The sequence below is a fragment of the Ahaetulla prasina genome, chromosome 1 (assembly GCF_028640845.1).
Source record: "Ahaetulla prasina isolate Xishuangbanna chromosome 1, ASM2864084v1, whole genome shotgun sequence".
NCBI classification, from domain to species: Eukaryota; Metazoa; Chordata; class Lepidosauria; order Squamata; family Colubridae; genus Ahaetulla; species Ahaetulla prasina.
Genome location: NC_080539.1, coordinates 205,633,122 through 205,660,795, shown reverse-complemented (window position 1 = coordinate 205,660,795; position 27,674 = coordinate 205,633,122). Strand labels below are relative to the sequence as shown.

The 27,674-nt window shown below is 38.6% G+C and overlaps 1 protein-coding gene across 2 annotated transcripts in view; it reads left to right on the top strand.

Annotated features, from left to right (window-relative positions):
• Positions 1-10,364: 10,364 nt before the first annotated feature.
• The window catches only part of MFSD6 (major facilitator superfamily domain containing 6), a 33,477-nt gene continuing 16,167 nt past the window's right edge, over positions 10,365-27,674 (top strand). Inside the window, exons 1-2 of one of the 2 annotated variants that reach the window (XM_058188616.1) lie at positions 10,365-10,612; positions 25,418-27,024. In XM_058188616.1, the coding sequence (XP_058044599.1) occupies positions 25,475-27,024 (1,550 nt within the window). In that variant the 5' untranslated portion in view covers positions 10,365-10,612; positions 25,418-25,474. The remainder of the gene's footprint in view (positions 10,613-25,417; positions 27,025-27,674) is intronic. The other variant, XM_058188607.1, reaches the window with a different exon arrangement.

The following is a 27,674-nucleotide window of genomic DNA, read 5'->3' as shown; positions in this document are numbered from 1 at the left end:
AAACAGCAAAGGACTGGCCCACGGTGCCTCTTCCAGTGAAAAAGGAGTGGGCAGCTGTTCCGAGCTCCGTTTTCACTGGCAGAGGGTTGCAGGAGGCCGTCACAGCCGAAAATGAAGCTCGCCAGCCCATTTTCGCTAGCAGATTGCTCGGGCCACTACAGGTGCCCCGATGAGTGATGTTGAGCAGGCCACGCCTACCCTGGCCGCACCTACTCCTGCCTCTGAGGTCAAACACAACCCTGATGCAGCCCTCAATGAAATTGACTTTGTCACCCGACTAAGATGAAGGAATCTCCTAGATCTAAACTGCAGGCTTGACCTGAAAGCATCTTTAACCTCTCTTATTTGCCCAATAACTACACTATTGTCTCTACTTTCCTTACACCTGTAAATCCAGAAACAGATGTTTTTATGCGACAGCTGCTATAACGTATGTCAATTTAAAGATGTAGAAATACGCTCATAAATTTCTCCTCCTCTCTTCAACTTGAGCTGTGGCCTTCTGGCCAATTGTAAAATCACAACCTATCTTTCAACATATCATTAGCAGGGCTAATGTCAATATGAAAGCCCTATCCACCTATATTTTTCACCTGTAACCAGTTGTGTTTGCTGAGACATACCATCTGTTTTTAATTCTCTTCCAAATAATATTTTATCTTGTAACAGCTGCTCTGAACATTCTACCAGTCACAGAGAAGGAAATGTACAACAGCCACCCTTGCATGGTGGATTCTACTAGTTCCTTCCCATTAGTTTATAGTTTATGCAGATCCTACACATTTATACTTTGAACAAAGGCAATCAGAAATAATGCAAACAAATTGGCCAACAGAACCCATCTGTACTTCCCCTTTTATAACCTGTATGTGTTGTCACCAATTATTGAAAAGGGTGTGGAAAAAAGTATGCAGAACAAGGTAACTCTTTTCACAGCAAATTTCAAAGTGTATTTATTCAGTTTCAAATTCCAGGTAGCTATACCTAGGATTACAGTATTTCATGTTTACTCTGAAGTCCCACTTTATTTATCTATCAAGTTTATATGTCCGCCAATCTCACATAAAGTGACTCTGAAAAGGGGAAAAATAGAATGAAATATTCCATGATAGGGTACCAGCTCTGAGCTGCAAGAATCTGGACGGCCATTGGATATTAGCAAAGAGCTACAGAGGACCCTCTGCTGCCATCTAATAGTAGTCCAGGTTTTTGCAGATTAGATCTGGTAACTCTATTCAACAAAGCATTGTCCAGAGTACCTTTATGTGAATTGCTACCTAAGTCAATAATAAGATATTAAAAAGAAGGGCCCTAGATAAACCTTTGGAAAGTTCATATAGGTGACTGATATTTCCTCTGTAGTTAAAAACAGAACATAGTCTTATGTAGGTTGATTCAAAAGCAGAGCGTTTAATACAATAAATTCTGACCCAATTAAATGCAGCCATAAAATTAAGTCTTAACAATCCTTAGCAGTTGTTAGGGTGACGTACAATATCAATGCAATGGCTATGTTCACACATCCTTAACAAGGTCAAAGACTTAGCAACTGTATTCACATCACATGCTATCTTGACTATTGTGAACCTTGGTTAATTTTTGATGTCTTAGCAAATTGTGTCATACCCATCCTATTTAGTTGCTTTATGATTCATTAACTTAACTGTCAGGCTTGGAAGCCATTTTGGGCATTGGATCTTCTGGCCTGCCATATTTAGTGCTGTGGGAAACTGGGAGGGGGGATTATATGGAGCTGGGAAGATATATAGTCAAAATAATATTCCTTTCTCCGAGAGTCAAGGCCACCCTGCCCTGCACCTGGAGGGGTGTGACTGGGAAGTATCTCCAGTTGGGATGGTGCATTGATTGGACCATGTGATGGACATGTAGGTGCTGGGGAAGGGACTTGGGCCTTCATTTAGATGGGGAAAACCTGGAAGCTTTCAGATTCGGGTTTTCCCAGATGTGCCAATATGACATCTCTAATAAAATGGAACTTTGAGGAACTTCTAGCCTCGGAGTCTTCTTTCATTGGGGGTGTTACTTGGAACCCTGACATTAACTTTGTTAACTTTGAAAGAGCAATAAGCTGTATGAGTGTTTCTGTAAGTATGTGTTTCCAATTTCAGCAATTGCATATATTCACTGATTAACATGATATATGCATTGTTTATGTAAATGCATTGACATAATTCCTAGAACAAACAATATAAAGGAGTTGATTCTTTAATGCTTCCTTCTTTAAAGCCTGTGAATAGAGAATGAGTAGGATGATTTTATAGACCCAGAGGCCTACAGTTGCAGAGGGAAAACCACAAAACTCAGCAGGAGTATTACATATATAAGCAGGATAATTAAATGATAAAATCTGATAATAGGATGGCTCCAAGGTAACAGAGAGAAAATAACAGGAGTATTTTAAAGTAGAAAAAACTGCTTTAAAAATATTGAAAAAAGACAGAATCATTATATAAGGGAAGCTGCAAGAACTGAAGAGTTAAGTTGATCAATATTGATGCATTTCCCACTAGGAACTTAGAATCACATAGGCATTATAAATATAAGGTTTGTCTTCATTTTTTATTTTTTTTTTGGTTAAAAAGGGGGGAAATAATTGTAGATAACTCTAGCAGATACTATAGGTTACTAAGGAAAAATAAGTTTTAATGCATCTGAAAAGTGTCCTCTAATGTATAAACTGTATGAGGGAAATACCAGTATGATTAACCAGCTTGAGCTGGGGCTGTGCATGAGATTAAAGCAAAATCATGAGGACCCGGCACATAATTGTCCCATGTGTCTGGGTTGAGCAATGGTTTCTTGAGGTGGGTATACATTTCTTTTTTTCAAAGATGGAAGTAACATTCTGTCTATCAAGGACATCACTATCCTGAATCAGTTTCCCAACACTTCCCTGGAGGCTTTTGCCAACCAAAAGAACAAGAAGATCCTGCCCACTTCTTTAGTAATTAAGAGGATCAAACTCATCCCAGATAGCAGGTTTTGCACCAAAGCACAATATGTTGCTTGTTTTGTGGCTTCGGGTCAAATCTATACCTAGCTACTGCAGTACGTAAAGCCACATTTCAGTCTAGCATGATGCATGAACTCAGTCATTTGTACAATAAACTTCGATGAGCAGAACTATAGCTTAGTACAATTACAACTCAAGCTCAACTACAGTGTTAAATAGTGTAGTTTTGTAATTAAGCTCTTACAAATTATAAATAATGTCTATCCTCAGTTGGATAGCCTCTAATATCGGCTGAATATGCTAATATGGAATTAGTTTTTTATCTCCACACGAGGAAAAACTGCACATGCATTTTGCCTATCAAACAAACTATTGTTAGAAGCAAAGAAACAGTTTTGTTTTATTTTATACTGTTAACCCTTTGAGAATATGTTTTCTGTTGAAAATAAATATATGTCTAGGAATTTCTAGCATCAACAGGTCATATAAATGATTTGCATGTTAATTTAAGAAGATTAATCAGTCTTTTCCATTTCCTAGAGAGAATTATAAGTATGCAGGTCTAGGTAACAAATGTACATGTTTTATAGCACTTAAATTCATACTTATTTAACCAAAGTATAATACTATATGGATATATTTCTTCAAGTCAGAATTTTCAAAGCAATGTTCTCTGTGGCACAAAATAAAATTACTTTAGCTAAGTGTGACTCCATTTACATATCATGGCTAAGATTTACAATCTGCAATGGCTGGATTCACATGGGATCCTTTACCATAAACAACCCCAAAATGCAAACCAAGCTTCGGTGTGTACATGATCAACAGATAAAGCATTATCAGTAATCAAATTAATTTATACATAAATGCCTCAGTTCTCTATAAAAGAAAATATGGACAATGTTTCCACAGTTATACTGTTGTTAGTAATGTAACGCAAATTAAAGTCAGGTCTGGTGGCATCTTTAACACAAAATTGGAATGTAGTTAACTTGTTGCAAGAAGCAACTAAGCTGCTTTTTTGAAAACAGAGCAACTAGGAGATTTCCAGTGGGGGGCATAGCTAGCTGAATGTTTTTGAAGGAGCAGGGACAATATTGCAACAGATATCAGTGATCAGAAGGTGAATTCTGGCTGCTTTTAATCTCTCCAGAAAAAGGAGAAATTTTGAGATTGCCCACAAGCTATTTCTCATAGGCAGGAACCAAAATTTTGTGGTCAGTTTGTAAGTGGGACAGCTGGGACAAAAGGGAATTCCACCAACCTCACAGTCATTTTCATGTAGCCTGTATGGGAACAAGCTCAGCCGAGTCTCATTTCTTAATCAGTTTTGGATTTGCTTTTTAAATGCTTTTAAATTATCAATAACCAGCACATTAACAAGGTTTATAGCATTTGAGTTGAGACTCATGCTAACTGGTCATCATAATTTGCTAGTCCAGCTGCTAATGAATAGCTGGAATAGTAAAAGTTGTCCTTATCAGCCTTTGATAGCAGAAATATTGGTGTAAGTTTATTTTGGTCACATTTTAAAACGGTATTCACTAGATCAGGGGTGTCAAACTCAAGGCCCGGGGACCGGATCTGAGCCCATGGTGTCTCTGCCAGCAAAAATGGAGCTCAAGAGGGCCATGAGCAGCCCCCCCAAGCTCTGTTTTTGGGCCTTCTGCAACTCTCTGCCAGCAAAAACAGAGCTTGGTTTTTGCTGACAGAGTGCTCAGGCCACCACAGCTGCCTCCAACATGAGTGATGTTGAGCTAGCCACACCCACCCTGGCCACACCCACCTTCTCCCCCCCTAAACACAACCCTAACGAGGGCCTCAATGAAATCGAGTTTGATGAAAATTGAAATATTGTCACATAATCATATGCAAGTGAATAACATTAGGCATATTGCTGTAGCTCCTGTTGTCAATTGTATAATGCTTCTGTGTCCCACTATTAGTATTCATCTCACTGGTTATAAGTAATTATGATAGTTCTTAGATCTTCAGAGTGCCCCAAAACAATAAGCATTTGATTATGAAAATGTGTTATGTGTCATCTCTTTTGAGATTGAGTTTCAGTATTAACAGAATGGATTTACTCAGGTTTTTAAAGTACTATGTGAGTATGTCCATGTAATGTTTTAAGTCTTACTGTATTAAGCATATGCTATCTCTTTCACACAGAACAATGAAGCTTCCAGAATTGGCAAAGAACCCTTACAAATGTTACTAATGAGCTATGAAACAGTTTGCAAACCTCTCTTAAAGTTGCACAGATTTTTATCCTTTATATTCAAAAACTGAAGCTTTTTAGTCAAGTACGACTAACCTTGAAAGAGGAGGTACAAGATATAGTATAGACTTAACCTTCTCCAAAATGCCTTCATTGTGGCCTGGAATTATACAATACACTGTTCCAGATACCCCCTGACAATATGTTAGCCTAATATGTTTTTCAAAGCAAGCCAGTTTCTTAGGCAAGTTACTTGCCATTGTTTTGACACCACTTAACTCCTCCAAATGTTTGTTCATGCTGTAAACCAAGACTAGCTATAGAAATAATACCTTCTCCTAAAATCCACCTAAATTAGAACATTTCAGAAGGTAAATATGTGTATTTATTGGGTGTAGCCAAGTCTTGTTTTTAAAACAGAGCTGTTTTTAATTTTTTTAAAAAGGCTAAGCCAACATTTCTGGTTCCAGCTTTACCAGCCTATACCAGCCTCAAAGCTGATATTTATTAGATTTTTACCCCACCTTTATTACTTTATAATAATTCAAGGTAGCAAACTTACATAATACTCATTCTTCCTCCTATTTTCCCCACAACCACCATCCTGTGAGGTGAGGTCTGAGAGTGTTTGACAGGCCCAAAGTAACCCAGCTGACCTTCATACCTAAAGTGGGACTAGAACTCGAGTCTCCAGTTTCTGGGCTAGTAGCTTAACTACTACACCACTCTGATCATATTTTTTTACACCATCCTTCTATGGTCATCTTGATCAAGTTACATATTTCCATTTTATAAAGGACTAAACTTGCTAGGCATGGTGTAGCAACAAGGAAGAACTGGTTGTCAGTCTGGGTTGTGAATTTTAAAATGCAGCTTGGAAATCCCCTCTCCCTGGACTTATAGTGATGGTTTTATAGCGCAAGATAAATGTCATTGGTAAATTCTCCTTTCTCTGATTCATAAATGGAATAATAGTAACGCTTTCTGAATGCTTTTTAGGAGTCTTCAGCTAGTAGTTTGGAAGGCAACAGTACCTAAAAACCTTAATTGCACTTGTAATTTATACAAGTTATTTTACATCATGTTGTATAAAAAGCCCACAGTAAAGAAGTGTATGTTTGCAGATAATCCTGTTCTGCTGAGCATTAAGTCTTGCAGGTTCATATCATAATAGCAAACATCTAAGTAAATAGATAAAAGAAATTAGAAACCTGACATTCTCCCAGGAAGACTGCTGTCTCAACTGATAATCTACCTTTGTAAAAACACAGACTGACACAATCCCACTTCAGGCTCCACTTCCTTTCCTTTAAGAAGCCAGTTCTATTTTGTTTTTTACATTTTTTGAAGGACATTTATTGATTAGTTTCTCTGAGATGTAAGAGGTGAAGAAATTATTGGAGATTACAGTAGTTCAAAGATGTCACTATTGTAGCTTGCCTTCTGCCCGGGAGGCACAGGAGAAATTGTGGTCTTCCTTTAAAGATGGAAGCCTTAGTTTTGATCTTATTTAAATTTTTCTTGGAGTATTCTGTGACTTCAAATAAAATTTACCTTTGAGTAACTTTCCACAATTTTGTAATTGTTTTTATAAATTGGTTATTATACTACAAATAGCTTCTTTGGGAAGTGGGGATGACTATTACTATTATTACTTAATGTATTATTCCTTGGAAAATATGACTATAAAATTACAGCAAATGCATACTTTTCATAGATTATGCTGCTGCTAAGCAAATGGGCTTATTACTACGGTGTTATCAGTTCAAAAGTTGGGTGTAATGTCTTTTAAAGGATCACAGATATAAATTCCTTAGTGCTCTTCCTTGTTTTATCTTCAATAATGCTGGTTTGATTTAGTCCTGACTCTCAATTCATCTAAGCCACAAGTCATGTTGCTCACACTTCTGTTATAACAAAGCTCCTGGTATGGGAGAAGACTATTGTGTAAAGGATCCTTTCAGACGTGGAAATAACGGTCTTACATTGCCTTTAAATATAATTACACACCAAATAATTATACTGAAATCTAATGTCAGTGTGGCTCTCCAAACATACAAGGATTGGAGACAGCATCTTTGTATGCTGCCTGGAGTAATTGTGTGTGAGTTGAGTGGCTATATAAATCTGTTCAGTAAATAAAAATATAAACTGCACTCTCTTCGAACTCCTGAATCAGAGTTCCTGTGCAAGCAATCGTATTTAAGTAAAATGACAGGAAGGACAATTACACTATAGGCTTTTTTAATTATTTACATACTGATCTCTTTTGAGCAATATAGAAGCAGATCCTAAGTAATTATGTTTACTGAAAAGTAGTTGGAAGATTTTTTTTTTCTTCCCAGCTGGCAGATTCCTCCTATATTTCACCAAGCACACCCTGGAAGTAAAAAGGAGAAGCCTCAGATTAAAAACCACAGGTTTCAGTCACGAAGTTGCATTACTCCCTCTTCCTTTCTACCTTGCATTTCTATTTTCTGGGGAGTGGGATCAGGGACAGTAACCATTTTAGAATGATTTCTTTATGAAACTCACTTCCTTCAAAATCTGGATTTAAATTTGGGAACAATCTGGTTTTCTTGAGCAGCTTCAGAGAAGCTATGCCTCACCTCAGAGGAAGTCTGTTGGTTTTTTTAAGCAACTCCTTCACTTCTGTATTTGAGTTTTGACTTGCTCCTGTGGTGTTTTCAGAAGTCATTCTGAAACGGAGGTATATTTAGCCAAGCACAAATCGCATAACATACCAAAGCAAGATGCTCTTCCTCCAGCTGCTTAGGAGTCACCTTTGAAGCAATGAAGATACCTCAAGCCCTGGATGCACAGTGTTGAGAGTTTAAGCCTATGCAGAGGCTCAAAACCAAAAGGGCAATTCTAGGGGTGTTTATTAAAATTTGGCCCCAAACTTCATGGCTCTGCTTCCATGGTCACAAGCTGCACCTGACCTAACTTTTATATGTCTGGATGACAAACAAAAAACTTTCACAAATAAGGGAGTGCTAACCTAAACAGTCAACAACTGTGGGAAGCTTCCCTTCCCATTCCAGCAAGAGTGAAAAGTGAAAAACAAACAGATTAAAAGCATAGTTCAGTATGAACGCTAAATTTCTAGAATGTTCTTAATATGGAAAAATCCTAAATCCCTGAAATCCAATGATCTTCCACATTACCACTACAGGAATGTGCTTATATTATTAGAAGCAAGTATGTCTCTTATGTGTTATTTACTCCTGAACATTTTGCCCTTGTTTTCCATCATTCACTTTAATTGTATATTTAAACAAATCATATTCTACTTAAAAATGAAGAATTGGTTAATATTTCAGCTGCTTTGATTCTGTAAATACTGATGGGCCAGATGTTGCAACTTTATATGAAGAATATTTACAGGGAAATATATGTTGCAAAGAACTCAGGAAGGCAGTAGTAGTAAGAGAATCTTGACAAAATTGTCGATTGGATTATAGAGAGCTGTAATCATATAAACCAAGTATTTCTAAAAACTATTTGCAAATAATATTTGGAACTTTTATAAAATCAGAGATAATTCATACAATGCAGAATCTGTTCATCTCTTTTTCTTAACACGAGGGACTAACAAATTAGGGCAAAACAGGACTACTAATTAAATATTTATACTCATATAACAAATTTATATAATTTTATATAATTAAATATATTAATTTACTTGTTAATAGCAAAACTTAATGCTAATATTCTAATAAAATGCATTAATTCCACTCTACTATGGTACTCCATTACAAGTATTATATACAAGTTTAATCATATTTTTAAAAAAATTCAATTGCAGTAAAAATAGTTTTTAAAAATGGCAAAAAAGATGGTCCATGGTCAATTCCCTGTGATCACCTGGACACATCTGTCTTGAGGACAGTATGTTAGAGACTGTCCTGTTCCAAGATGTTCTTGACTCTCCTGACAACCTAAAATTCTACCAAATGAAATTCTGTAGAATTCCTACCAGGCAGGCCATTGCAATCAAGAATTGCATTGGGCCTTCCTGAAAGTAACCCAAAAGTAGAGGAGAGTGGTCTACTTCAATCGGCTCCACATTTGTTAAGTGAATCACTGCAGTTCTTAAATTAGTGAATCTGTTTTCCCCATTGGCTTTGCTCATCAGAAAGTTGCAAAAGTGGATCACATGACCCCAGGTCATTGCAGGTCATAAATGAGAGTCAGTTGCCAAGAGTCTGAATTTTGATCACATTGGAAGAAATATCCATCTGGTTCAGTTCCAAGCTGGGAGAAAGACACTGGAAACATGAAGGCTGATTTAATGGTTGGAAAGGTGGTTTAATGATGAAGCAGAACCACATGGGTTCTGAATAGGTGACTAGGTTTAAGTTTAGGTTTAGGTTTAGGCTTAAGATGCAAGAACATGTATTCCATTGTAGACTATTGTCATACCTGACTCTTTAGGTTGTCTGAGCTAAGTTTGGTTCAAGTTTGGAGGGTGATGCAATGAAGGGGCTTTGGGTAATTCCTACTGTAGCTGAGGGCTAATCCTACCTTTGTTGGATCTTGGGTGAGGGCATTTGCTTATGAATAGAGCTAGCTATCTCTTTATTTCTTAAGTGCTGACATCTGTTGAGGGCTATCAAGAAAGGTAGAGTCTGCTTTCCAAGAGCATGTTTCTCCATTTCTCATCCAGGGAAATATAATATTCTGCCTTTTTAATATTTCTCAAAATATTTCATTCTTCTAGGAGAGGGGTGGGTGCTAACTTTCTGCAATCACAAGGGCCATGAGGATGCTGCAATGGTCGCAAGTGCGAAAAATGGTCATCAGTCACTTTTTTCAACGCTGTTTTAACTTCGAACCGTCACTAAAGGGACTGTTGTAAATCGAAGACTACCTTTATTTCTTATTTAGGCCAATGGGCTTAGTGGCCTTATGGTGATCTGTTAATATTTCAGATAAAAACGCTGCATACCCTTCCGGGCGCTTTTCGTTCCTGCGGTGAGCAGCCATCAAGCAATCGAGGTTGGAGCGGCAGAGCCACCTTCGGGCGACTTTCGGCAAACGGAAAGAAAAAGGGAAGCAAGAAGGAGCAGCCGCACCGGGAAGGCGGAGAAAGGGCGCGGCGCTGGGGAGGAGGGCGGGGCTGCTGCTTGCACCTGGCGGCTGCTGGGTCCTGCCTTCCCTGGAAGCGCTTTGGAGCCGGAGTAACCCCGGGGAGGCCGGCTCAGCGTCGCCCTGCGCTTTGCAATCCGAGAAGGCGGGCCTCGCACAGAAAACCCGGAGAGAAGCGGCGCCGGGGCAGCAGCCGGGCGATGGTGCGCGGAGCTGGGCAGCCGCCAAGCCGCCCTCGGAGCGGGGCCGGGAGGGCCGCCACCTGCCGCGGCTGCGCCTGCCGCCTCGGAGAAGTAGCCTCGGGCGGCGCCCCGCGTTTGATCAAGGTGAGTCTCTCCCGGCCGCAGCCGGGTGGGGACCCGACGATCGCGAGGGAAGAGGCAGCGAACAAAAGGCTCCGGGCAGGCCGGGTTAGGTGGGTCGCCGGTGGGGAAGCGTTATTTCTGGGCGCGCTCCGTGGGATGATGATGATGGTGGTGGTGGTGCCTCTGGTCTATGCAATATGCAATAGGTGGGAATGTCGGAGCCATGGCGTCAGCAACCCGAAGCGTTCGCCCTGGACATCCGGTGTGCAAGGAGAGCTTGACAGAGTGGCTCCGACTCCGGGGTTTGATTTTGGAAATGAAAAAGGGAGGAAAGACCGGCGAACTCTTCAGATGAGTCCCGGGCCGGGCTTTGGATTTAAGACCCCGATCGCTTTGAAAGTCAACATCGCGAGCGTGGGTCAGGGGCTGCCGGTCGCTTCGTGGGAACGGGTTGCAAATGGGTTTTAAAAGCGTCTTGGAGGGCTTCGGTTGCGAGCGGGACAGAGCTGCGGGCAGGATCAAGGTGTTCTTTGCCGTTCTTTTATTCCCACATTTCCCTGAAATATATCCCTTGAGTTGGGAGTTAACTCTAGAATCGGATTGGTCCTCGAGTACTTTTTCTCGAGAAGTGGGAACGCTGGCACCTCCACACTGTGCTGAGGAAAATATCTCGGGCTTCCCGACCCGGTTCTGTAATTCGCGCTTTTCCTTTCAAGACCGCTTCAAATGGATCCTTGAAAACAGGAAATCATTGAGCACCGGCTAGGCATCGACTAGGATCCTCCTCTTCTGTCAGCTGAAGTCCGCCTCTCGTCTGTTTTTTCGCGACACGCCAAAGAGCCGGTATCGGCCGGGCGGTGACTTCCGCAGAGCCTCCGGGGCCAGGGGAAAGGGAAATATGGCCAAGCTGCGAGCCGGTCTGGAAGCCGAGCAAGCAAGCAAGCCAGTCGCGAACTGGCTCGGCGGCGTCCTCTAAGGAAGCACCGCATCCTTTTCACCACGCTGCCGCGCCCGTTGTTGTTTTGCTGTAGGCTTCGGGGTTTTTTATTTTTTTAATCTATCTACCCTCTGTGTGTGTGTGTGTGTGTGTGAGAGAGAGAGAGAGAGAGAGAGAATACAGGTAATCCTCGATCTAGGAGCACAATTGAGCCCAAAATTTCTGTTGCTGAGACAGTTGTTAAATGAGTTTTGCCACATCTTATGACCTATCTTGCCACAGTTGTTAAGTGGATTACTGCAGTTAGGTTTAATAACATGGTTGTAAAGTGAATCTGGCTTCCCCATTGACTTTGCTTGTCGCTAGGTCATAAAAGTGATCACATGACCCCAGCACTTTGCAACCATCATAAATTCATGCCAGTTGCCAAGCATCTGAATTTTGATTACCTGACCACGGACATGATACAGTGGTTGTAGGTGTGAAAAATGATAATAAGTCATTTTTTTCAGTGCCGTTGTCACTTCGAATGGTCACTAAATGAAAGGTTGCAAGTCAAGGACTACCTGTGTATGGATTAGTTATACATATTTATATTTTTATAAATAACACAAGGTGGCGAAGATACCTAATAATCCTTTCTCTCCCCCCCCCCGTTTTCTCCCCAATAACGATCTTGTGAGGTGAGTTGGGCCGAGACCAAGTAACTGGCCCAAAGCCACACAGCTGGCTTTCATGGCTAAGGCGAGACTAAAATTCACTTTCATCTGTTTTTAGGCCAACATCTTAACCACTAGATCAATTCATGAGCTTATGGCTGGGCATACAATTCCTGCTTTTGTTTTGCAAGTTAGTGCCAAATTCAGTATGTTGATGGTCACTAGGTTCAAAACAGGACATGGGTTTTATTGTAATCATTCAAATGAGTTTAACTCTTAACAATTAGGAACCAATAGGTTAAGATTGCCAAGGTTAGGAAGGTGAATGCTTTCCCTATTAGAAATTATGGGCCTTTCCTCCCCTGTACCTTCTTTCAGGAAACCCCACCCACCCAGCTTTCCCAGTTGCCTTCATCTCATCCCTGTTCTGTATCTGAGCACTTTAAGTAGTCTTTAGTTCCCCCATCAGTGCTTTCCACTATAAAACAGATCACAACAGTGTTTTTTTTTAATTTTTATTTTTCAAATTTATATACCGCCCTATCTCCCTAAGGACTCAGGGCGGTTCACAGGCAGTTAAAATACATATAAATACAGATTAAAAAACAACAATTAAAAAACTTATTCTATTGCCGAATTTAAAAAACAATATAAATAATAAAAAAACCCTTAAAACCAATAACCAGAGTGTTCCTGCATGCACACTCTGATGCACCTTGGATCTTGCTTGCTTGATGTTACAGCCAGGTGATCAGTCCTTAAAGGGTGGGATCTATTGGATTCTGTTGTCCACTTTAGCCAGATTGGATAACATCCATGCTACTTTGGGCAGAAAATCATTTTTTTGCTTATACTAGTTATCAGTCTCTCTTTCCTCTGCTCCCCTCCCATATTTCTTGGTTGTTTGAGTTGCTCCTTGATTTACCATTTATTTATTTATTTATTTTTATTTATTTTTCACATTTTTATACCGCCCTTCTCCGAAGACTCAGGGCGGTGTACAGCATAGATAAAACACAAATACCAAAAAATTTAAAATCCAATATATTATTAAAATCTAATTCAATAAGCTGAATATTTAAAATAAGTGTATAAAATTATAGAAATAAAATAACCCCTTAAAAACCCCACTAAAAACCCTTGATTAACATTTATCATTAGGCCAGCCCTGCTTGATGAAAGAAAAAAGTTTTAAGCTCGCGCTTAAAGGTTGAAGATCAGGGAGAAGGCGTAGTTCTGGGATGACGCTAAACTTGTGATCAGAAGTAGCCTTCTGTGGTTTGTTACAAATTCATTTAAAGGCACTTTCATGCATGAGGTTAGTACTACTCCAGAATAACACTAATCTTCTCTCTAAATCCAATGCTTTGAAGTGCTTTCTATCTATCATTGGCAAACTACACTGATATGAAATTTGCTGGCCCATTGTTGATCTTTCAACTGCTTATTTCTGTCTTCTAGTGCCACACAACCATTATTTAGGTAGCAGAAGGCCTTTATTACTGTTATAATGGATGAGTGACTGGAGGTCATAAAGGTCTTTTCCCATTTGCAGTCAATTACAGCACAATCATGGCCTGACTACATCTGTTTCCAGGTTCTCATGATGTTGCTTCCTCATGTTCCTTTTATCTTGGCCCCAACCTAAGCAGGAGACAGGCATAAGCATGCCTTATCGATTATTAAAATAATATTTTCCCTTTACTCAGCACAGGCCAGAGATAACTTCGAGGTATATCAAATCTGTTAAGTGTTTTTACCCATGATCTTGGAGGTAAGTCAGGTAATTAGTCACGACAGGGAAGGTGGGGAGGGTAGAGCTAGAGTAGGAATTTGCAATGAGGAAAGTAAATAGCACACTTGTATAGTGTTCTTCCAACTTAAGCTTGGATAGAATGCACTAACTCAGTTATGGCAAGGATCAATTTGATGGTCTTGAATTGCTTATATTTGTTAAACGTTGTTAGAACAATCTCTTTTGAGAAGATTACAACACTGTCCAAATACCGGGTAGCATTTTCATTTTTACTGAATAAATAAAATAGTTTAAAAGAGAAACTTTTATTGCAGATATCCTGTTTGAGCAGAAATGGGGAACAAGAAAGCTTTAAAGCTAAACACCCCTCTAAACAATAATTTTATGTCAGTCTTATTCCTGCTGTGATGGTGATATATAACCTCAAATATCTGAGGACTGGATTGCATCTTTTATTGTGTTTCATTGATGGTTTACTGGCTCCAGGATTTTGGACAGGCATCTTTTTCCAGCAGTATCTAGAAATATCAATCAAATCGTAAAGCGTGTACCTTATGAATGAGTTATGGCCCTTCATATATCAAACTACTACTCTCTCTAGATTAATTTTTTTTTAAAAAAGCATTCACTGTTTTAATCTTCCAATGTAATTTCCTTTAGCTTCCACTGAAGCAGTGGCCTTTCATCTTTATATTTCTTAAGACTACATCTTTCTAGACTAATAAAAACACATTCACTGTTTCAATGTCCCAGTGTAGTTTTCTTTAGCTTCTGATCAAGCAGTGGGTATCCACCCTGCATTAAAGCAGTTGTTCCCAAATGTCTTCTTTCAATACCCAAACACACCTGTCAGAAAGTCCTTTTTACTCAGTTTAGGTAAAACACTTTAAATCAGTTTAAGTGTCCTAGTTGTGATTGGCTAATGACACATGAACTCATTACCCAAAGAAAAACGCTTACCCAATTAATGCAAAGCACTACATTAAAGGGTAACAAACAAGGACCATCATTTTCCTTATAAAAAAACAGAAAAGAGGACCTAGGGATGGTACATAACCAGAATGCCTCCCTATATTGGTACATGCTCACACTTAAATTGAAATATGGAGATGGCTTTAATTGTGCAGAATTGAGAGTGTTCTTTTAGCATTTGCCATAGCCATAATAATGATTGGTTTTCTCAAAGCTAATAGCAACAGCACTTACTTATATACTTCTCCATAGTGCTTTACAGCTCTCTCTGAGTGGTTTACAATGTCAGCATATTGCCCTCAACAATCTGGATCCTCATTTTACCAACCTTGAGCCGGTCCAAATTGAACTGCTGGTAGTCAGCAGAATTGGTCTGCAATACTACATTCTAATCTCTGCACCACCATGGCTCTTTAATCCATAGATGAGAAAACCTGATAGTAGATAAACACAGAATGGTTCTTTTGTCACACTGAACCACAAATTAACCAACTACTGTGCATCTTAATGTACTGCATAGACCCAGCATTGAATGCTAGTTTTTCTTTATGCAAATATGGAAAATTGGGCTAAGTTAACTATAGCTAAAACATATTTACAGAAAGAACCTCTAGGGTAATCCATTTGACTTCCTGATTTTATTGTGGTAAAGATGAGAAAAAATAATAGTGAGGTTTTCCCCCAGCCATATATTCAAGTTTCATGTTGAGTACCAGTGGTATGTTGTTGAAAACTATTGTCTGGCAACAGAGAAGTTACTCATCTTTTATATAATTTACAGAGATGAACTGCTGTCATTCTCTGCTCACAAGGGCCTTTTTTCACATATCCTATGGTATGGACATAAATATAGAATCAGGGCTTCAGGATCTTTGTGTTAATTAATCACAGTTTAAATGACATCAGTCTAGTGGTTCATCTTAATTGTAGTTGTTGAAACAAATTACCTTTCAGAACTATAGTTTGTTTCCCCAAACTATCAATCAGACTAACAAGAGACTGTAAGATTCTGAAGACGAGAGCAAGTGTTCTTAATATCAAAACAGAATGACAGCTTCCAAACTGCCTATTATGTGTCTAAGTCTTGATTGTTCTGTAATAAACAATAGTTGGGTCTGTCCACTGTGCATTAAGCTGGGATTTGTTTAACTCTGCCAGTTGAACAAACTAAGCTCCACAGGGAAGATTCACCCAAGATGCTAAAATGCAGACATATGAGTTAGCACATTGTGCGAATGAGTCCATTGTTTTAATGTTATGGTTAAACAAGTTGAGGAAGAGTTGAGCTAACTTACCTGTTCCATTCTTTTATTTACTGTCAAACCTTTAATTAAAAGTTATTGAGAGCAAGTATATGCAAATACCTGAATGTCTGTTCTAAAGGAAATGATGAGAAACTTGTAATAAGCTTTTTATAAAACTGTTTATAAAAAATATCCTGTTTGGGATATTTAACAGACATAGGATTTGAAAGGGTTGATCAAAAATGGCAGATGAAATATGCATTTTGTTGCACTTAATGTCTGCTCCAGGATGTGATTTACAATTAAATAGGGCTGTCTGCACTTTAAGAAGATTTGGAAGAAATGGTTTGCCCTTGACCCGAGTACCAGCCCTTTGTGCTCTTTGTTGAGGGACAACACTACTGTAATGAACCGAAGAAGTACTATGCTTCTGTGAGGTTTCAAGTATTTCTTCGAGCCATTTTCCAAGTATGTTCAGTCCCATTTATAAGTGCTCTTTATGGCGAATAGTAGAAAGTGTTTCCCTTCTCCTTCTTAATACTGAAACTCAGGGTTGCATAGGAGCCCAGTTGGTTATTAGGTCTAGCTGGGTCTTAATGTAGAAGTTGGCATTTTTATCTTGATTTTTCTTAGGGTGCTTCCTTAAAATGAAGATAGGTAATGTACTCCAGTGGGGAATCTACAGAAATACCAAAGAATATCTGTAGCTCAGGCTTGAACTATGGAGTTCTTGGTGCTCTTTGTGCTTGGTTGTTTGAATGCAAACATTTCATTTGCATGCTCATCTAGAGCAGGGGTCACCAACCTTTTGGACCTCAGGGACCACTAAATTCATAATTTTAAATCCCGCGGACCACTAATAAGAATTTTTTTTAAAAAAAAGATAAATAGTATTTAGTGCAATATAAAAAATGCAAATTTCTTTCTGCGGACCACCAAAATTTTCTCGCAGATCACCAGTGGCCCAGGGACCACCAGTTGGTGACCACTGATCTAGAGTAACATCAGTATGTTTGCATCTAGTTGGGTAATGAAATGATTGCAAGCAAATATCTAAGCTGAGAGAATACAGCATCTGTATTAATTGGCTCTTGTGCTGTATGCTCCTGTAGAGAACAATACAGTTTCAAATGAGGGTTACTATTATGGAAGAGGTATTGTGTGTTTTGAGGCCAGAGGGAATGGTTCTTCAACACATCCCCTCTAAAAACAAGGCAGCCTATCTCTTTACATACATTTACAACCATTGTTTCAAATATACAAGTGATACGCTATTATTTAAAATTTGTGCAATAATAAAACTTAAATTTAAAACTTAATGATGAATTGTTTAAAACAAGTAACAGTTGTAGCTTCTTGTCTGAATGCACATGTATGAGAATTCCTATCTAGAGTAATTTAACTCTGGGTAACAGCTGTGGTTGTAATCCTATCTCCATTTTTATGGCAATAAACTTTAGGTTACAACATGGGAGTATATCTTCACAGTATGCATAAAGGTGCTCATCATATTTAAGCAATATGAGGTTACTGAGATTCACATTGGGCTTTCCCCTTTTTGTAATACACTGTCAAAGGTAGTAATTGTCTTTTTCTACAAAGTCTAAACAAAATACCTTTTCATCGTTCATTAAGGATCCCATGATTAAGGAAGGGTTACATCCAGTGGTGGGATTCAAATAATTTAACTACTGGTTCTCTGCCCTAATGATTTTTTCCAACAACCAGTTCACCAAACTGCTCAGAAAGTTAACAACTGGTTCTCCCGAAGTGGTGCGAACTGGCTGAATCCCACCACTGGTTACATCTCAATAAGAGTGTATGCAGAAGATCCCAGATCCAATATCCTTTCATTTCTAGATATGTCTTTCTGAAAATTTGATGAATCCCTTTTGGTCAGTATCAGAAAATACAGAGATAAATGGATTAATAATCTGATTCAAGACAGTATAAGGCTAGCTTCTTATATTACTTTATGTTTTGACAAAATAAATTGTTTACTTTATTTTGTTCCCTGCCCAGCAGTATTTTGTCTCTTTCCCATAGCAATCCTCATATCTAAATAGTTGATATTTGATGTTTTCATTTGAATATCTCTTATTTCAGCTTGCAAATCAGTATTTTAAATGGTTAACCTCACTTCCTATAACTTCAGTAATAGACAGTATGTAAAATAACATTTAAAACCTTACTGATCCCTTTGGTCTTGATTTTAATTTTCTATTTAATTCTTCTAAGTTTAATTTTTAAAATTAAAATTTTATAGTTTTTTTTTTTACTTTTTATCATATTGTAAATTGCCCACATTTGATGTATTAGTGAACCAGGCAGCATAAAAATTCAATAAAGCAGTAAAGAGTAATAACATGTTTGGACAAATGAAAATAAGTATAACCATACTTTAGTTTAAGATCCTAATAAACATGTAATGCTTAAAGAAGGAAATTGTTGTGGTGAACTCAGAAGACAGGACAGGTTATGTAGGTTGTTTCAGGTTCTCTTTTAAAATACAAGCCAGAGTAAATTATATTCGAGTAGCTATGCTCATTTTAAAAAAGTAACATTTTCACAGCTGTTGTAGCTTTGTGGATACATGTTGAAAATTATTTCTGGGAAAAAGTGGCTGATTGTTACCACAGTCAAAGAAAAATAAGCAAGAAGATAACCCTTAGTTTCTTGTATATAGTTAAAGGTGAGAAAAGATCATATCAGTTCTCAGCCATAAATAATACCCATCTTGTTGTTGTGTCTGAAGAGACTGGCTGAAGCTTCCAGGTCCCTTCGGACTCTTTTAGTGACAACCAAAACAGTTTGAGAGCATGATATATTTTTTAAAAAAATCTTTAGGAGACCATAACCTTGCCATCAACTTGAGGGTCCACCCTGAAATCTCTTACATCATTGACAGAGGCAGATGGGGTGACCTGGTGAATTGTGACGTAACAACAGGACTACAGGGATGTTAAGTAGTTGAATAGCAAATCACTAATTTCAGTCAGTGGGGGCCTGGAGGAGTCAGAGTTAAGGTAAATTTTCCCAAATCACTTAAAATGTAGATTGATGTATGTTGCTAGAAAGGTCTGCAAAACTGAGGTAATTAACAGCAGGGTTTTTATAATGTAAACCATTTTTTTCCCAGAGATTAAAAACAAAAACTGGATATATATATATTTATTTCTAGGATACAACTGCACGTGGAAAGAAAGCTCAATGAGTTTAATAACACTGCCATTGACTGTAAACAACAACTCTTAAATAATATTTGGCATTTTTAAAAAAATTAATAATAAAAAATTTAATTTGCAATGAATTTAGGCAAGACTGGATCACTGTGCTGTACTAGGCAGCCTTTTTAAATGTTTACAGTTAATTATAATAATTTCTGTTGAGGAAACCAGCCAGCACGTGAGCTTCTTTGAACTCTTTTCATTGAAGTAAACAAGTCTGATTTCCTCCCCAGTTCTTGGAGGCACTCTCTGACATCACTTGGCCTTGTAAAGTGAATAACTGCCATTGTGCATAGCAGTGGTGCTGGTCCCTTTCCTCTTTCAAGAACAAATATATCCCCTTCTATTGCTATTGTTTTCTCTTCCGGAAAACAGCTCCCATGAGCTTTATAGCACAACCTCTATGAATGGATGTATTTGAGTCAATTGATGTGTAGCTTCCTGGGTTCCAGCATGGTGGCAGCTCCAAAAAGCGTATGGAGCTGAATCACCTGTTGGAACCATGTGGAGTGTGTTGTTGATAAGTATGGGGAAAGTTTAGGAGACGTTTGCACCATGTGGTCTGTGTAGTTGCAGGAAAAGCACTTGCCACCATTTTTTCTGAACTTACAAAACTAGCTAAGGTGCTGAGTACATATTGTAGTTAAAGCTTTTTTTTTTTGGTCTATGGAGGGAGGGATTGATTGATGTTCGAATCAGTGGACTTGATGAAGGAAACATTCTTTGCCTGAGATGTCACAGTGATGATGGGGAAATTTCACTAAGAAAAAAGTGTTTTGAACAAGAGCGAGCAAGAAAATGTATAGCTAAGAAACAAATAGGAATGCTGACAAACAGGCTTCTGATTGTCGTCAGTGGTATAGGTGTGAGGCCTTAGGCACAATAAAAATGTAAGGGCCCCTAATATTCATTAATTTCCTCTAATAATGTATCACAAATAATATCTAAACAATTTACAACAAATGGTTGTCTGCCTTTTAATTGTAGATTTTGTTCTTAATAAATTGTTAATATCTTTACAAACAATGGAGTTTATATTAAAAGGTATGTCTTCCATGATTCCAGAAGATGCAATTCGCAATAAATCATAGAGAAATAGAATTGCATCATTTCACAGGCATAGATAATTTGATATTTGGAATGTATGCACATCATCACTGTTTTGTATTTAAACCCCCCTTTTTCAACTCAGAAAATGGTATGGTCTGATTTCATACGCAGGTGAGTTTTCTATTGGTTATCAGGCGGTTAAAAATTCGAATAATAACTGTGCAACATGGGGGTGGAGAGAATTGCCACGTGTATCAAAAACCATGCTAACCCAAGGCCCCAAAGGTTGCTCCTGGAAATCCCCACTGATTTGAAAAAGGATACATGAAAAGAGGGGGAATCAATTTTCTGAAAATGTAATTTTTGGAAAACAGATTTAAAAGGATGGCAAAGAACAACAGTTTGCTTTTTGGTAAGTGGATGTTTTATGGCTGGTGGCCTGTCTAGAAAATGAACATACATCTCAGGCCAGCTGTTTTTTGTTCTAAATGTATAAAGGGATGCTACCCATTATTCTGTATTTTTTTAAACTTTGAAGCCTGGTCAAAGGAATGATTGTACTCAACTAAAGGGTTTCAGTATGTGCCTTTTCTGAAACATAACCCCCACCCTTCAGTGTATGTTTCCTCTTCTTCATGAGCAAACAAACCATCTTGTGTATTTTTATCAATCTTCCCTCCAAATTTTACCCCCCCAAGCCTTCATTTATCTAATCTTTCTGTTTAATACTTTATTAGTGTTAATTGAAGACTTTCATGTGTATTTTTCACTGTACATTTAGTTGTTTATACTTAATCCTCATCAAAACTTTACTGAAGAAAAAAAGGTTTCCTCTTTTTTCTTTTCTTTTCTTTTTTTGTTGAGAAAATACAGTTCAGTATCCAATCTTTTTGAATAGAACTGAAAAAACAGATTAAAAGTGTCAACATCTTAATTATCGCTGTGGCTATAACTAATTGGTGAGACAAAGTCTCTGCTTTAATACTAGTTTAAATATTTATTCATTTTCTCTCTGCGGAATCCTTTACTTGCATTAAGTCAAAGTTTCAATTCACAGACCAATTTATGCAGCCTGTATTAATGCAGCTAAATAAATACAGGTTCTAAAAGGCAAATGTTACTTCCTTCTTCATTATGTAGGAAAATCTGGGAAAACTACAGAAATAATAAAAATCCAAAGGGAATCTAGGAGAGTTTTTCAAACCAACACATCTTATTAATGTGTTTATAAGGCATAAGTTTATGAAAGCTACCTTACAATTGTTGTAGCTTCTTACAATTGTTCAATGAGAATTCATGTAGCCTCCTTCAGGTTGATCTAGACTTTTGGTATTTTCATGGACTGCTGATATAAGACGATTCCACATTTTTCTTTTCTTTCTTCTTGTTTCTTTCAATACAGCTACTTTTTGATTTATGACCACAATTGAGCCCAAAATCTCTGTTGTTAAGTAAGACATTTGTTAAGTCAATTTTGCCCCATTTTACAACATTTCTTGCAACAGTTGTTAAGTGATTCACAGCAGTTGATAAGTTAGTAACCTGGTTTTTAAGTGAATTTGGCTTACTCATTGTCTTTGCATGTCAGACGGTTGCAAAACATGACCCCGGGATATGCAATAGTCATAAGTATGAAACAGTTGCCAAGCATCTGGATTTTGATTACATGGTCATGGAGATGCTGCAAAGTTTGTAAGTGGTGAAAAATGACCATATGTCACTTTTTGCAGTGCTGCTGTTGTAAGTCAAGGACTACCTGTATTGATTTTTCACTTCCGTTATGCAAGATGTCTTCCTGCTTTCAGTAAAGCACCCAACCTGTTAAGATGGTTTTAGTAGGGAAATGTAAAAAATGCCTTTGGGGAACTTTCCAATGACTGAAATAGAAGGAGTTTCATAATAGTGATGAAACGCAGTAGTGAAGGAGTATCCCTTGAAGTCAATAGTTTTGTCAGCCACCTAGCTCCTCTCTTTCATTCCCCATGGAGAAATCATGAACTGTACTGCCATGCAATGACAAACTAGAAAAATGAGGCACCAAGGGGATAAAATGCATTATTACTGGTTGAGCCAATTGCATCCCACAATTTGAAACAGAAATAATAGAATTATTTCTAGGAAAGGGAGAGGCTCCAGAGTGAACTGCCTCCTGAGATTCACATGGCTCTCTTGATGCAATCCATCTCTTCCTAATGGGAACGCTAATGGTGAATGTCTTTCAGTCTATTCCTTTCCCTTCAGCTAAGTGATGGGGTTAATTTCAAGCCCATATCACATGGTTTAAAAGCAAGTATTCTTACTCTGAGGTTCATAATGGCACTAAAGTGTAAGCTGGAGGTCTGTTCAAGCACCAAATGCTAAATGCTTTTCTGTGAATTGCCATCATTTTCTTTAGCTCTGAGCAGCATCCATCATTAGTTGGAGTCAACCTTATTTCTGTAGACAAGCATCTGAAAACATGTCTTTCTTTTACACTTTCATATTGCAGCATATGTAGAAAGCTAGTCCCTTATCAACAATAGCTAGGATGGATAAATAGAAAAAAATAAAATAAAAAGGATCAGAAAAAAACAATAAATAAAAAGGATCTGAAAAAACAATAAATAAAAAGAATCTGGAAAAAACAATAAATAAAAAGAATCTGAAAAAACGTGACCTGAAATAATGAATACCCATGAAAAATAAACAGTTGATATTGTAGCTCAGTTTTCTAATAGACTTTTTAGCTTAAATTATAGTTTAAATGATCCATTGATTAATTTTCTATAGACCAGTTAGGTGACCACTTCAGTTTTTCTGGGATCAAAAAGCCAAGGAAGTTTGTTGCGTAAGTACTGTAGCAGCTGATATAAGTTCTGTTCTTTTACAGATGAATAAATTAATCCTTACATAACATTTTGTGAGTTAAAATAATAATAGTCATCATACTTTGCATTATTGCTTTGTTTTCCAAAAGTAGGATGTAGCAATATCTTAAAATATTTTTTACAATGGATCAGACATATTTATTGCAATATTCCTAACATTTTAAAGATAACTAATTACAATAGTAGTTAATTTACTTTTGTGACTGGTATAAGTATTAAAATTGTTTCTGGCTGAAATATGGTTTTTTTTTTGTGGTGGTAATAAGGTGAACGCTTTAAAAACATCAGCCCAACATTTTGACACAGATGATTTATCACTGCAGTCTTATGAATTATTTAAAAAGTACTCCAAAATTCTTTAGTCGATATGACCATGTTATCTAAGAGTTGTACATGCTGTGGTCCAAGATAAATTGCAGAGTGCACCAGAGTGAGGAAGATGTTCTAGCACCTAAAATATAAGTGTAACCTAAAAAGGAATTTGTGTGTGCCTCACTCACCACAGCATAGTGTAATAATTCATATAATTTATCACTCCTAGTAAATTATGAATGATAACCTCAACTGCATTCTCCCTCCCAAGCACTAAATAGAGTCCTCCATTCTACTATATAGCTGCAAGGTAAAATGTCTGCTGAAATAATTATTTGTATCCTTCCAAATGGTAATATGGGAATTGCTAAAATAGTCTCAGTTAGATCAGCTTATAATTTATGTTTGATGAATTAGCCAGTCTGTGCATAATTCTCTTCAGCAGCATCACCACAAATCTGACATCAGGAATGATAATGTTCTAAAATTAGCAGGGGAACATTAAGGAACAACAAAAATCAGTTTCATTGAGAAATAGCTTACGTGGTCATTTAAGAATATGAATTAATTTGCTTTTTTCACAAAGCCTTATGGGATAATATTTTTGGAATGTTTGAACTGGTTTTGTGATAATATACATATATTTGTCTGTGTAGGTGTGTGTGTATAGGTGTATTTGCTTTGCAATAAATCAGTTTGCTGAGCCAAGAAAAGGGATGCTCTTTTTGTCTAAAGCACCATTCATTCACAAAGTGACCAAAAGTTTTTGAATAAGAATAAATTTATGAAAGATTCCTTGGTTCTGGGTCAGAGGGCTGGCTTTTCACTTCCTATGGAATGAGCAGTTGACTTGAGATATGATTCAGTTTATTTCCAATGTTCCTCATCATTTTTAAATAATTTGCTTTTTGGTCATTCCCATTTCCACTCCATTTTCACGCCCGATTCTCTGCTCCTTTAAACCTATGCCTGCATATAATTCTTTCTGTTTTGATTAAGATGGAATAAAATTCTCGTAGTATAGCAGAAAAATAAAAATTGATGTTTTATCAAGCCAAACTAAATATTATAAAGAGATTGTATGTTTTTACATATTGCAAGGGTGTCTTATTAGAAGACAATGGTAGCCAATTCCAAGATGCTGATTATTTCCTGGTACTATTTGGCTTCAAGAAGTAATTGGGTGAATGAGTTTATGTTCAATAAACTTATCTTTGCAATTACCCCCATACTTTCTGTTTTCCATAGTCTTGTTGGCATTTGCCTGCCCTCCCCCTCCATATTTCCTCATATTGCTGCCTATGTGTAGACTAAAGCCACTTTCAGCTGCCCAATGGGAAATGCAAAAAGTAATGCTCCAACTGGTGCTTTTGCTTCTTCATGCTGGCCACTATATGTGGAAGGGAGGGGTGGAATAGTCAACAGAAACAACAGAAAAGGGAAGAATAGCTAGACTCAATGAGACTAAATTGAAGAAATTCCAGTAGTAAAACCAGGAGGGACTTCTTAATGATCTACCCTAAATTTTTTGAAAGAAACTCTACAGTAATGTCTTCACAATATTTCCTCTGGAGGATCAGCTAAGTTGAAAGTCAACTGGCTCCTCCAAGAAGACTTCCAGATATCACATAAGATCATGAAGATCTAGGAGTGATATTGATCTCAGATTAATTCAGATCTTATATATAGCCATAGTGAGAAGTGAAATATTTTATTCTTTGGAATGACAGCATTCTTCCCACCCATCCACCCCTGAGTATTAAGTACTGTCCTATTAACTGCTGATTTTTCTGTGTCTACAGGCTCCTTGAACTGAAGTCTGGAGAATCACATGTATATCTCATACTTGCAGTGAAATCATGGCTACCAATGATAAAGTAGCTATCTTAACTGACGATGAAGAAGAGCAGAAGAGAAAATATGTGCTCGCTGATCCTTTCAGCGGGATTCCCAAGGAGCAAGACCTCCAAACCCAAAGTGATACTCCTTCAACTGAAACCACTACTATTCCAGACGAAGAGCTTGATTGGCTTGAAAGACACTGCGTGAAAGTGAATAATGATCTCTTGATCTCAAAAGTTTTTTATTTTTTCTTTTATGCTGCTTATGGTTCCTTGTACCCGTTGCTTCCTGTATACTACAAACAACTAGGCATGACTCCCAGCCAGAGCGGACTCCTAGTAGGGATTAGATACTTCATTGAATTTTGCAGCGCTCCGTTTTGGGGAGTGGTAGCAGATCGCTTTAAAAAGGGAAAAGTTGTTCTTCTCTTCTCCCTATTATGCTGGGTGCTGTTTAACTTGGGAATTGGATTTGTTAAACCAGCAACCTTAAGGTGTACGCTAAAGAAACCTATCCCCGTTGCCCCTACCAATGCCAGTCACTTTACAGCAGCATCCCCACAAAATATCTCCATTTCTTCTGTCTTGCCCACTCTGGGAAGTACAATAACAAAGGGTCGAGGGAAAAGAAATTTGCTGACTTACAACTTGCCAACTCTGAGCTCAGCTTTGTCCACAAATCCTAAAACTACCTTTTCTCCAACTATTCAAAATGGAGCTAGGAAACATGCTTTAAAAGAAGAGGGCACAACTGTAGCCAGCACCCCAAAAGGTATTGTTACTGTGGGTCTGTTGGGAAACACCAGTCACACAACGGCATCACCTAGAGTCACCACAAAATCAGCCCCTCCTGCCCATTTTGCTCTTGTGTATGATCATGAGGAAGTTGAAGCGATCTTCTTGCTCATCCTCCTTGTTGTGATTGTGGGAGAGTTTTTCAGTGCCTCCTCAGTTACTATAGTAGACACCGTGACTCTGCAGTATCTTGGCAAACACCGGGACCGTTATGGGCTACAACGAATGTGGGGATCTCTGGGCTGGGGACTGGCTATGCTGTCGGTGGGCATTGGCATTGACAATACCCGTATTGATGTGCTCATTGAAGGCCAAGGCTGTAAGTCTCCAGACTACAAGAACTACAGGATCGTTTTCATAGTCTTTGGAGTCTTGATGACGCTCTCTTTGATTGTGGCCACCCAGTTCAGGTTCCGGTACAATCACTACAAGCAAGAGGAAACCCAAAGCCCAGAGCCAGAGGATTCCCACTTGGACAGAAACTCTTCCACAGATTCCTCCCATGACACTCAGAGTGATACAAGCCAGTCCCAGACTTTTAATTTTTGGCACTTGATTAAGCTGCTCTGCAGTATCCAGTATGGCTCAGTGCTGTTTGTGGCGTGGTTTATGGGTTTTGGATATGGCTTTGTGTTCACCTTCCTTTATTGGCACCTGGAAGATCTGAATGGCACCACCACGCTCTTTGGCGTTTGCTCTGTTTTAAGTCACATCTCTGAACTGACGGCATATTTCTTCAGCCACAAGCTGATTGAGCTGATTGGTCACATCAGGTAAGCCAAAGCTATAAGCATCCTAGAACAGTTTCATGTAGATGTTGAACAGGAGAGGCGAGAGAATCGACCCCGCGGCACCCCACAAGTGAGGCGCCTGCGGCGATCTCTGCCCCCTGTCAACACCGTCTGCGACCGGTCGGAGAGGTAGGAGGAGAACCACCGATAAACGGTGCCTCCCACTCCCAACCCCTCCAACCGGCGCAGCAGGATACCATGGTCGATGGTATCAAAAGCCGATGAGAGATCCAACAGGACCAGGGCAGAGGAGCAACCCCTATCCCTGGCCCTCCAGAGGTCATCCACCAACGCGACCAAAGCTGTCTCTGTGCTATGCCCGGGCCGGAAGCTGGACTGGAACGGGTCTAGATAGACAGCTTCCTCCAGGTACTGAGGGAACTGCCGTGCCACCACACTCTCTACAACCTTCGCCACAAAGCGAAGGTTGGAGACTGGGCGATAATTACCCAAAATAGCTGGGTCCAGGGAAGGCTTCTTGAGGAGGGGTCTCACCACCGCCTCTTTCAAGGCAGCGGGAAAGACCCCCTCCATCAAAGAAGCATTTATAATACCCTGGAGCCAGCCTCGTGTCACATCCTGAGTGGCCAGCACCAGCCAGGAGGGGCACGGGTCCAGTAAACATGTAGTGG